This window comes from Elephantulus edwardii, unplaced genomic scaffold (assembly GCF_000299155.1).
Source record: "Elephantulus edwardii isolate Elephantulus edwardi_28Jun2011 unplaced genomic scaffold, EleEdw1.0 scaffold00011, whole genome shotgun sequence".
NCBI lineage: Eukaryota > Metazoa > Chordata > Mammalia > Macroscelidea > Macroscelididae > Elephantulus > Elephantulus edwardii.
The window spans coordinates 29,772,575-29,785,642 of NW_006399761.1; the positions used below are offsets into that span (position 1 = coordinate 29,772,575).

Here is a 13,068-nt window from a genome sequence, read left to right on the forward strand (position 1 = left end):
GCAGGGGGGGGGTTGTGCGGGGAGAAGGGTGCAACAATGAATGAATGGAATTCCAAAATCTCTGTAGATGTTCATTGAAATGAAAAATAAACAAACTAAATTAAAATTTTTAAAAAAATGCATAGGTCTGTTTAAAAGCTTGTAATGTTCTGAGAATTTGTTCTCAACATGAAACAAATTCATACTTATTTTTAGGTTAGCTGTTGTCTTTCTAGTTGTTTTATTACCCTACTGTGTTTTCATAGATGGTTTATCTCTTTTTAATGTGCACTTAATTGATAGTCATTTCACTTTTCTAAATATTTTTTACAATGTTTTTTAAATGTGATTGACATTTCTGTGTATGTTATTCATACAGCTTTATATGGTATACCCTTTAGGATAAAGTTCTGCATTTGGATATAAAATACTGTGTCTGGAATATACTGGGATTCAACCTTATATAATTGTTAATGAAATTTAAGGAAATAGGTATACATATATAGTATATATTCCTAGATATATGTATATATAAGGTTATCTTTATTATCTAAAAATAGATTTTAAAATTACTTTCTAAGTGGGAAAAGTTTCATAAGTAAATCACTAAAAATGTCACTTTCCATTAAGTAAAAACTGTGTCACTTGTGTTAGAATAAAAAGGGAAAGACTATATAGTCTGATAGTGAAATTAGTGATTTTTCTTAAGTATTTCACAAAACTAAAACCATTAACAGAAAATTGTGCATCTAAGAAAACCATTGCTCTATTGAGGATTTTAATGTAGGGAATTGTATGACTCTTTACACACCTAGTAAAGAACCGACATTAGCTACATGCTGCTATTTAAATCCTTGCCTTCAAGTTAACCTAAAATAAATATAGAGATTAGCTGATTCTTGCTTCATGTGATTGTAATTTTGTTCATTCCAGATAATAAACAAATACAGTAGAAAATAAGCCTTCTATTTGATTTGTTAATTTGGTTCTTAATACATGTGTAAAGAATGAGCTCATTCTCTTTAATTTTTTCCATGATCAGAAGAGTGAAAAGCATAATAGATGTATCCAGAACTAAAATTGTCTTTTCCTACTTTTCATCCTGATTGAACTTTTTCTGCTTATTTTTGTTCTTTTCCTTGTCTCATTCTTATTCTCAGTTCTGACTTTTCTCTTACATCTCTTTACTGAATTTCCTTTGATCCCAAAAACTCACTGCTGTTGAGTCAGTTCAGACTACTAGCAACCCTCCTTACAATTTTCAGGGGTGTAAATGGCCTGTCTCCCTGGAGTTGCCTGGGATGGACAGTAGCCTTTGGGTTGCACAGCTCACTCCACACTTCTTTAGTTTAATCTGAGTGTTAAAGTCACATCAACATGAAATCTTGACTTCTAGATAGAAATTATGATGGGGAAAAGGCAAAATTTAGACAATCAGATGATAGAAAGAAACTTCAATGTTTTTCTCCTTTTATCTGATAGTTTATACCACAGTTTCTTTAGCAGACTGAATGATTTTATCAATATCTGATGAAAATAGAAATAAATTATTCTCTTTATCAAACATGAGTATTCGAGAAACTAAGACTTGAAACTTTAATTTTTTTTTAATAAGGCATTAACAATTCTGAATGTTTTTCTTTTCCTGCAACAGAAATAAATTATCTTCAAATTTCTTATTGCTGTCTTCCAACTTCTCATTGTTTTTGGTAACTTCTCATTTGTTTGGTATCTTAACTCTTGACCAAAATTTATAATTGTATGGGAAAATTTCAAAATATTTTAAGCTTCTATGTTTCTTTTGTAATTTTTCTATTTATTTTTCTTCTGTTTGGTGCTTTTGCACATATTTTTTTTTCTCCCCCTTTGACCAAGGATGAAAAGCCAACAACAAACTCTCTGCTGGGCGTGTGGATTGGTGAAACTGCTATTCCTTGTACTCCCACTGTAGCAAAGGGGAAATCCAGAGCAAAAATGAACTGCGCTAAGTGAGTGTCAACTTTTCTGCATTCATTGAAGCAAGTGTTTTTAATGATATTCTATTTTCGTTTCTGTAAGGGCTTTAAAATGACTATTAAATTCTTAGCTCTAATTAAAATTTATATTAAAGTTCTTATATTTTAATATATCAAAATTTTTTCAGTACAGTTGAATATTTAAAATGAGTTTAAAATATTTTTCCCATCTTTTTTTAAATTTTATATTGGTTTGCTTGCAAAGTTCATAAACATATTTCAAACTATTCTTCATTTATATTGTGTTTCATGTAAATTGTTTTTCTGTTTAGTAGGTTAAAAGCACAAAATCAAGAAGAAGAGCTTATGAAGTTGGCTAAGCAATTTGATAAAAATATGGAAGAACTAGGTGTAATTCAAGAACAAAATTATGGGAATCATGATTTTACCCAGGTGATTTCAGAAACAGAGACTGTAAATGATTATAAAGATAATATGCATATGCAATCATCATGTCATATGGTTCCTGGAATAAGTAGTGCTGTTGTGCCGGTGAAGGAAAATGCCACGATGTCTATAGGAAATGATCTAAGTAACTGTCCGAAGTCCTTTGACCAAAGTGTGGAAGCGGCCTTTAATGCCATTTTTGATGGCTCCACTCAGAAGTGTAGTGGACAGTTAAGCCAAGATCCACCAAATGTTCTTTTGAACACTGGTGGCACTACCTTTGCAAAGAAGAACAAAGAGGAGAAAATTGTTACTAAAGACACTCTGGTTACTGTAAAACTGCAAAGCCAAACCCCAGAATCGTTTTCTTCTCTAGTAGATACTCCTGTTATGACAAAACCATGCAGGACTTCTTGTGCCAAGGAACTAAATATGCACATCGATCCTTTTGCTACCAGTGATTTTGAGGAAGACTGGGACACGTTACTCAGAAATGACCCTTTTATGATGCCTGAACTACTCCCTGTGCCTAAAACAACTCATGGTGCTGTTCCCAAGGACACTGATACTTGCAACAGGAAAAATGATCAGAGTAAGTCAGTAGCAAACACAAAGTCAGAGGTCAGATTAGGTGATACAAAAATTTTACATAGTCTTCCTTCAAAGACTTGTAACACAGACTTAATAGATTCTGTACAGCATAAATATTTGCCAGACTCAAATAATAACCCAAACCAGCTATCATCCACTAAACATAAAATGAGATTTGGGGAAACTTACAATAAAGTTCTTAAAAGTAAAATTCAAGATTGTGACCTTGCATCTAGTATAACAAAAATAAAAGATGTTCCTCCTACATTTTCTCCTGTTGTGAATACTTCTGAAAATAAATTTTCTCCGAACACAAGATATTTTCATGAACCAAAAAATAAGCTCATCTTCAATCAGTCCTTTAACATAGATTTGTTTGGTTCTGGAACTTCAGCCAGTGGAACAAAACCAGATAGTAAGACGAATGCACCAAATTCAGGTCCTTTTTTTGATGATTGGAACGATGCTTCATTTGCCAATGAAATTATTGAAGCATGCCGTCAGGTGGAGGATATCTGGGAAACAGACACACTGGATGATGATTTGTTATACAAAGCCTGTGATGATATTGAAAGATTAACTCAGCAACAGGATGTTAGAAATGAGAGCAAAACATCACGAAGTACAGTTGAAATCAGTAGTTCCGAACATGGAGCTAAAAACGTATTTACTATATCTGAACAGGAAACTCGTTTGGGGCAATCAAAGCATTTGAATCTGGGCAACATTGCACTGCAAACATCTCCATTGGCAATTAGCTCACAAATAAATATGGTAGAGGAAAGGAAAACTTGTAGAAATCCTCCAAGTATTTTGAGTGCCAAAACAAGTTTGACTTTACACTGTAAGAACTCAGATGATGACATCAGTAATTTGCATGGCTCCTGGACTAACACTAATGTTCCAGTAAAAGTGAATAGTTCTAAATTGGTTCTTGGAGGAAATTCAAGTTTGAATATGAGTTCAGTTCAGATAGGTAAAGGAATTCGTACTGCTCCTCAGAAGTCAAATGCTCAACATCTGTCACATAGGCTGATGGGAGATGAAACTCAGGCTGATCGTAATAAAACAGTTAAATTTTCTAAGTATACATTTACCAAGACGAAAAATTCTCAGATTGGTTCTCCATTTAATCAGAATTGTGCAGCAGGAAGTATGTCTGATACTGACATTATATATAGCTTAGAAGGAAACAAAATTTCATGTGTCAACTCAGCACGCAAGGAAGACGCTCTTCAACACCAATCTGTGATGACACCTGAATTTTTGAAACAACCTTCGAAAGGTAGGTGTGAAATAATTTTCCTTTGAAAGTATCATCTTGGAAAGTAGTTGAGTTTGAGTAAAGAAGGAGAATAAAACTATTCAATATGAGGTTTAACAGGAGTTCTTAAAGTGATTCTTAAAAGTACTGAAGATAAGAAACCTTGGTAACAAAATGATGAAAACATTTGGCTGCTAATCTTGAAGTCACTGTATGAATTTTACAGAGAAAGTAGTATGCTTTTCAGAAGGTAACTTGGTATTCCTTTCCCAAATTTAATACATTGAGTGACAGTAAATTTTGTAGACTACTGATTTCCAGGAAACACACTAATACTTAAGTATATTGCTGGTTTAGGTGTTTAAATAGTTCATTATGTTGAAAAGAGCATTCTTATGCTTGCTTTTAACAGAGAACATTGAAATAAACAGTATTTGAAAATTTTGAGCAGAGCAGCTGGTGGATTTGAATGGCTTTCTTTGGGTTGTCAGTGCAGCTTCTTACCACTAGGCCACCCATTCTCCCTCAACTGAATATCTTTGTTGACAGAATATCTGATAAAAAAACTCACAGTTGTGACAGATTACAGTTTATTTATGTAATATAACTTGTCATCTTTAATTCTCATTTATTTTCTCTTTTCCGGTTCTGTGTTCTTGCAATGCAATATATTCCATTGTTTCTACCTCAAAAATTAATTTTAAAACTGTATTTTCTCATTCTTGCTTATGTTCTTGTTCAAGCCCACATTCCGTGACTGGACTGCTGTAGTTCTAATACCTGTCCCTTTCACTTGTAGTCTGCACACACAGCATAATATTTTGAAAACAAATTAGCAAGCCTGGCATTCAAGTGTCTAAAATAAAAATTAATACCGACTGCTCATATTTTAAGTAAAATACTGACTTTATTCTTGCCAGCCTTTCATTAATCTGCTTGTCCATCGTATCCTTTTTCTTCGACCTGCAGCAGCTCTGTGGGGAAAGGATTGGCAGTCTCCTCCCATGCAGTTTACTGTCTCTGTGGGTTCGTTCCAACTTGATGGCGCACAACAACAGCAACAGCTCCTATACTCAACTATCATGTGTGTCTGTTTTCCTCAGAAAGTTCCTTCAGTTACTTTCTTCAGAAAGTTTGGCCGTGTCGTCGTTTTGCTTAAAAGAACTCCCTCCCAATCTCCAACTCTCCTGTACCTGCTTTTTTTGATTGGGGCTTTCTTACCCTTTGGCTTCAAATTAACTTTTCTCTCGCATTCAGAGCTTCTTTGACCAGTCTGTATTATATCAACTTGTTGTTATGTGCCATCGAGTTGTTTGTGACTCCTAGCGACCCTATGTACAAGAGCCCTGAACGCTGTTCTATCCTGTGCCAACCTCGCTCTCTCAAACACATTCATTCCCACCACTCCACTCACAGAATCGATCCATCTCATCAAGGATCTTCCTCTCCTGCGTCGTCCCTCCATTCTCCCAAACATGATGTCCCTCTCCAAGGACCAGTCCCTCCTTGCAACATGCCCAAAGTATGTCAGATGAAGCTTCAGAATCCTTGACTCCAAGAAGCACTCCGGCTTCACCCTCTCCAGGACAAACCTGTTTGTTCTAGCAGTCCATGGTACTTACTGCTTGTTATTTTCTATCTTAACTTATTTTTTTAAATCACTGATTACAATTACGTATTTCTTTACTTTGGCCTGTCTTATCAGTGAATGCCTAGCCTTACCAGTGTCTAGGGAACTCTAGTGGCCTGCTTATAGTTTTTTCTGTTTTTTGTTAAGTCACAAAGTGTAAACACTGTGTATGAGTACATAAGCTGAATCCCTTGTTCTAAGCTTTGAGGCCAAATAATAATAAATCAAACTAATTAGAAAATATCTTTTAGTATCTTTCTGTAAGGAAAAATTGCTAAAACCTGTGAGCTCATTAGCTTAGAAAGAAAAGATTTATTAAAATAATCTGGAAGGTTTACCTAAAATATGTATCTCTTATCTTAAATTTCAGCCTCCATTTCTAATTATATCAGGAGAGGAAAAGAGTACAGATGATGTTTTTGGGACCATATTTTTTCTTATTTAACAAGAGAAATATTTACTAACAAATATTGAACCTTTATGCAGATGTAAATGTGAATAATATTTCTGATGATAGTATTTTATAGATTCTTTTCTGAAGGACATTTTTATAAACAATTTTACCAGTTATCATTAGTTTGATTATGTGTTAGGGTGTTGGTCATAAATTAGAAATAGGATTTAAATGGAAAAATAAGTTTGTTAATTTAAAAATTTTATTCTTACTAGCTTTATATAAGTATTCTGTATTTCAGCTAACAATACCTTAACTGTGGAATTAATTCATTTTTTCAGAACTCAGTATTTTGCCAAAAAAAGGAATTGGATGTGTTACTAACGTAGTGTTTTCTTCTCTTTTTTGCTTGTGGATAAGGAGTTAAAATCCACAAGCTGCTCTTCCTGAGAAAGATGGGAAGTCTCCTGTGGGGTTTACAACATCTGAAAACTGACTGGAGGGTCAACTATGAGTCTGTACTTTGGAGTTGGCACTAACTCACAGCTTACCTTCCATTAAGTTTCCAGGACTGTAGTGTTGCTTGGGAGGAGACTGTCCATATTTTCCCACAAAGTAGTTGGCGAGTTTGGGGTGCCAGAGAAGGTCGGTTTGGCAAATTGCCTCTGAGTTCTGTTTGGTAGTTTACTATGATTTAATTGCCAAAGTAACCTGGCAAACGTGATACTAAAAATATGGCCATACTCAGATTAACCTCATGATATATAAAACTGCTGTTTAAATATTTTGTTTGTGTTTTCAGAAGATGATGAGAAAAATAGAAAATGTTCTCCTGAAGAAATTCAGAAAAAAAGACAAGAAGCCTTGGTGCGAAGAATGAGAAAAGCCCGCGCTTCCTCCCTGAATGCAGCGCCCACGTGACTCCTCTGGAGAAGTGCTGGTTGGAAGGCACAACAAAGACTGCTGATGACTATCTGGGATAGGAATTTTTTTTCTTGAATTCTCTGTGAGAAATTTAATGCTGAGTTATAAAGCATGGACTTTTCCTTTATTATTTAATAAATCAGTGCGATGTTAAATGTCACCTTTCCTTACAGACATATGTAAGTTTTAGCTGTTCAGGAAAGTTAGCAAGTAGTAGAATTGTATATCCTTAAAATGTAGACAGTCTAAAGTTGTTGTGATAAGTCTTTCCTAACACCAAGCTGTAGCTTTCTAAGATAGAGGCTATTTTATATCATTTTAATAATCATTGCTTATATTTTTTCTAGATTTCTGCATTTTAATTAATACTTCCATGTTTCTAAGAATATAATTGGTAGTACAGAAAAGACTTATTTAAGAAATAAGGAAGTTGCAAATATTCTGTATATTTCCAAATGTGATATATTTTGAAGTCTTTCCAATATCTTTAAGAAAAAAATACTTATTTAAGATGCCTCCTTTAGAAAAGGGAAGATTCGAAACACTACAGATTGAATGTCCGTATCATGTGGTATAGCTTCATTATTGAATAGATGATAAAATGATTACTACTAATCCCAACGTCACAACACAAGTTAACATTTGCAGAGAGTCAAATGATTTCTTTGGTCACCTAGACAATTACATCATTTCCTTCAGAATACAATTTGTTTGAGGGGTTATTAAATATTTGTAGTATGAAGCTTAAAAACATAATTTAAAGCACATTAAGGACTTTCGCTATCGTGCTTATTTCTGCTTATTAAAGAATGAATCTTCCCAGGTTATAATAGTGAGAATCTTTTTTTTTTCTTTTTTAATTATTTTTAGCTTCTCATAGCAGTATTTTTGTCCTTGATCTGATTTTACTAATTTTCTTCTCCATAACTTCTTCTCTCCCCTTTCTGCGTGTTTGTAACTTGTTAAGCAAGAAATAGAAATTTAACCAAGGAGCAAAACCAGAAAAGACATTTTATTACTCACATAGATTTTTTTAAGAAAATTGTAGTTGTAAAATAACCTAATTTCATAATGTTTACCACTATTCAGTCAGCTAAGGTTCATAATAATACAGAAATAATTAAGTTCATTTTGAATTATTGTTGTGTCACTGTAATAACAATGTAAAATCCATCTTGAGGGTTTTCTTCTTATCTGACCGTTCATCTTTCCAAGCACGATGTCCTTCTCCAAGGACCAGCCTCTCCTAACACATGGCAGAAATGTGTGAGACAAGAGTTTACCATCCTAGCCTCCAAGGAGCACTGTGGTTTCACTTTTTCCAGGACAGACCTGTTTATTCTCTTGACAGTCCATCGGATATTCAGTATTCTTCTCTAATACCACAATTCAAAAGCATCGAGTCTTCTGTGATTTAATTGTCATTGTCCAATTTCGAGGTGCATAGGAAGCAATTCTAGATATCATGGCTTGGATCAGTGCACTTTATTTTTTGTGTGGCATTTTTTTGGTTGGGTTTTTTTGGATGTTTGTTTGTTGTTTTTTTTTTGTTTGTTTTGTTTTTTTTTTTTATGAACTCAAAGAAGCTTTATTAAAGGAGTTCCCAGGCAGGATTCCTTGGTCTAGACAGAGAGAGGGAGGGAGAGATAAACAGAGAGACAGAGACAGACCAGGGAAAGAAACTGCCAGCACTTTATTTTTTAAACTGCCATCGTTGCTCTATAGCATTTTGGAGAGGTCCCAGACAATAGATTTTCCTAGTGTGAATTGATTTCTTGACTGCTAGTACCAAGGGTGTTGATTGTGGATCCAATTAACATTGAGTCCTTGATAACTGCAGTCTTAATCTAATATAATGTTGCCTATTGGCATCATAAGCAAAATCAGAGACAGTTAACCAGCTCCCACCCACCGCTGATTGTAGAGGAAATCAAATACCGTTAATTAGCTTCCCACCCACAGCTGATTGTAAACTAATTGTACACAGAGTTGCTGTACCAGAGGAATTGACACTGAAAAATTTCAGGAAGTATCTTATGAACAGGAGGCAAAGGTAATGAAGGAGGAAGTAGAAGCTGCATTGAAGGCATTGACAAAAAATAAGGTCCCAGGAATCGATGAGATACCAATTGACTTGTTTGAATTAACACATGCAGCCTTGGATGCACTCACCAGTTTGCCAGGAAATTTGGAGGACAACTGTCTCGCTAATGGATTGTATGAGGTCCATATTTGTTCCCATTCCCAAGAAGGAAGATCCAACTGAATGTAGAAATTGTTGTTGTTGTTACGTGCCATCGAGTCGTTTCCGACTCATAGCGACCATATGCACAACAGCTCTAAACCCTGCTCTATCCTGCGCCAACCGCACTGCCTCTGACACACCCATCCCGATTACCCCAGTCACTGAATCAATCCATCTCATAGAGGGTCTTCCCCTCCTGCGCTGTCCCTCCACCCTCCCAAGCATGATGTCCCTCTCCAAGGACCCGTCCCTCCTGGCAACATGTCCAAAGTATGTCAGACGAAGCCCCAGAATCCTTGCCTCCAAGGAGTAGCTTGGTTTAATCGTCTCCAAGATGAATCTGTTTGTTTTCCTGGCAGTCCATGGTACATTCAGTACTCTTCTCCAGCACCACAGCTCAAAAGCATCCACTCTCCTTCTGTCCTCCCTAGTCATTGTCCAACTCTCTGATGCATAACAAGCGATTGCAAATTCCATGACCTATATCAGGCGCACCTTAGTCTCCAGAGAGACACTGTTGCTCCTGAGTACCTTTGAGAGGTCCCTAACGGCAGTGTTTCCCATCGTGATACGCTTTTTGATTTCCTGACTGCTGGTGCCAAGAGTGTTGACTGTGGAGCCGAGCAAACTGAAGCTGTGAACACTCTCAATCTCTTCATCATCCATCCTGACGCTGCCAATTGGTCCAGTGGCGAGAATCTTTGTCTTCTTGACGTTGAGCCTTAGTCCATACTGAAGGCTGCAGTCCTTGACCCTTCGCAGAAAGTGCATGAGGTCCAAGCTGAAGATCATTAAAAAACAGAACAGTACATAAATAAGGAACTACCAGTAATTGGTTGGGTTTTTTTTTTTTTTAGTTTCTTAAAGATTTCATTTTACTTGAATTCACTATCAACACCCATGAAAACAGCAGTCAAGAAATCAAATGGAATATTGAATTGGTTGAATCTCCTGCCAGGGACATCTTTTAAAGTGCTGAAGAGCAAAGAAGCCATGTTAGAAATTAAGATGTGCCATGGCATTTTTAAAAAAAAATTTTTTTTGAGATTTTAAACAGGATTTAGAAGAGTCCATGGCACCAGGGATATCATTGCTATTGCCAGATGGATCCTGGCTTAAAGTAAGGAATACCAGAAGAATGTCTATTTGTTTTTTATTGACTGTGCAAAGGCATTTGATGGTGTGGATCATGACAGGTTGTGGCTGACATTTAGAAGAATGGGAATCCCAGAGCACTTAACTGTGCTCATGTGGAACCTATACCTGTATCAGGAGGCTGTTGTGCGAATAGGAGCAGGGGAGCACTGCGTGATTTGGAATTGGGAAGGGAGTGTGTCAAGGTTGTGTTCTCTTTCCATACCTATTCAGTCTGTATGCTGAGCAAATTATCTGAGGAGCTGGACTCTGAGGAGGAGTGTGGCATCAGGATTGGAGGGAGACTCATTGATAACCTGAGTTATGCATATGACACAACCTTGCTTGCTGAAAGTGATGAGGGCCTGAAACACTTGTTGCAGAAGATTAAGGAATGCAGCCTTCAGTATAGATTGTCTTGGAGAGGGTGCAGCTGGAGTGCTCTTTGGAGGCAAGAATGATGAGTCTTTGCCTCACGTACTTTGGACATGTTGCTGGGAGGGACTATTTCTTGGAGGGGGACATGATATTGGGAAGGATGGAGAGTCAGCGAAGGAGAGGAAAATCCTCAACCAGGCAGACTGACACACTGACTGCTGCAATGGGCTCTAATGTGTCAGGAAATGTGAGGATGGTGCAGGATAGAACTTTTTTTCTGAGACAGATCTTTTGTTCATAGGGTCATTATGAGTTGTGCTCGACTCCACAGCACCTAACATCAACAACTGACATCGTGGTAAAGATTCTTATTTTCTTGATACCCAAGGCGTGATCTTTGTTGAAGGCAGTAGTCTTCCGTCTCCGTCTTCATCAGCAAGCACTTCAAGCCATCCTCACTTTCACCAAGCAAGGTTGTATATTCTGCATAACATAGGTTGTTGAGTCTTCCTCTGGTCCCATTTTCTTCATAAAGTCTGCTTTCTCACATGATTTATTGAATATACAGATTAAAATTGAATAGGTAAGGATACAGCCCTGACATGTATCTTTGTTAATTTTATTCTATGCAGTGTTCCCTTGCTCTCTTCACATAACCCCTTAATTGAGGAATGGGTTACACATGAGCACAGTTGTTTTAGATTTCCATTTTTCTGAATGTTAGCCATAATTTGTTGCAATCCACACAGTCAAATGGATTTTCTTAGAAAATAAAACATGAGTAGACGTACTTTTGGTAGTCTCTGCTTTCAGCCAAGCTCAATCTGGCATAAGCTGTGATATCCTTGGTGCAGGGGCTTCTTCCAAACCCAGCTTGGATTTCTGGCAGTTCTCTGTTAATGGACTGTTGTAGCCGTTTTTAAAGAACCTTCAAGATTTTACTTGCATATGCTATGAGTGATACTGTTCAATAATTTCTACATTCGATTGGTTCATCTTTTTTTGGAATGGAAATAAATAATGTGTTTCTTCCAGTCATTTGACCTGATATGTGTCTTAAAGATTTGGAACAGCTTGGTGAGCACATCCAGGGCTAAATCTATTTGTTGGAATGTATCAATTGGTATTCCTTCATTTCCTGGGATGTTGTATTTTGTCTGTGCCTTCAGTGCAACTTGAGCTTCTTCAGTTATTATAATTGGTTCTTAATCATATGCTACTTCCAGAAATGGTAATAGGTTTTAGGTAGCCTTTCTTGTTTGTTTGCCCAGGAATATGTAATAACGTCAATGAATGCCAGCAATTTTCTATGTTAGAAAATGAAGAATTGAGAACCTTTACCTTTTAAAGCCTCCACTATGTTCCAGCTTTGTGTATTGGCTTAACATCCTCTCCACTTCCTTCATCTTGAGTACTTTTAGCTTGTTTTGTCCATTTGATAGAGTCTAGTAAATCTCAGTTATTTTCTGAGATCTTCACTGGAATTGATCTCTTCTTTTGATGGTACTTATTCGTTGTGTTATTTTAGGACAGGTCTTTAATACACTATGGGCATTAGATTCAGTTGTGGATCTCTTACAGTGTTTCTAAAAGTTGTCACTCAGTCTTTAATTATTTTGCCATATTCTCATGTAGTATTTAATGATAATTACATAATAGTTTTCTTAAAAGTTACTCAGCTCCCACCTCATTTTTTAATTTTTGTTGATTTGCATGAAAGTCTGCAGAGTATATTGGTATTCTAATCAAATAACCATTTGTATTAGGTTTTATGACTATTACAGTTCACCACAGTCTATCTTCATTCTTCTCACTATTCATCTCCATTCCTACCTTCTGTGTTTTGTCCTTGAGCAAATAATTTGCTTTGTGAGCCTCTGGCTGATGCTCTAAAGGCTCAGCGACTTCCTGGTGTCTATTGTCTGGCGTAGGTTGTGTTGTAGGGTGGGTTTAGTTCCAGGCTCAAAGAGCTGCTGAGGACCGGTCTTGGGAGGTTCCACCCAATGCCAGACCAGGAATCCTGACTACAGTGACTTTGTAGTTCAACCTGTATCCCTCACTGTTCAAGACCACCTATTATGATCCTTTTCAGGTAGTTGAGTGCCTTCTAGTTCTTCTGATGCCAGG

The 13,068-nt window shown here is 36.4% G+C and overlaps 1 protein-coding gene across 1 annotated transcript in view; it reads left to right on the forward strand.

Annotated features, from left to right (window-relative positions):
* The window catches only part of ETAA1 (Ewing tumor-associated antigen 1), a 20,057-nt gene extending 12,876 nt beyond the window's left edge, over positions 1-7,181 (forward strand). Inside the window, exons 4-6 of the mRNA XM_006881037.1 lie at positions 1,855-1,967; positions 2,270-4,257; positions 7,063-7,181. Coding sequence (XP_006881099.1) covers positions 1,855-1,967; positions 2,270-4,257; positions 7,063-7,181 — 2,220 coding nt within the window. The remainder of the gene's footprint in view (positions 1-1,854; positions 1,968-2,269; positions 4,258-7,062) is intronic.
* Positions 7,182-13,068: the final 5,887 nt, after the last annotated feature.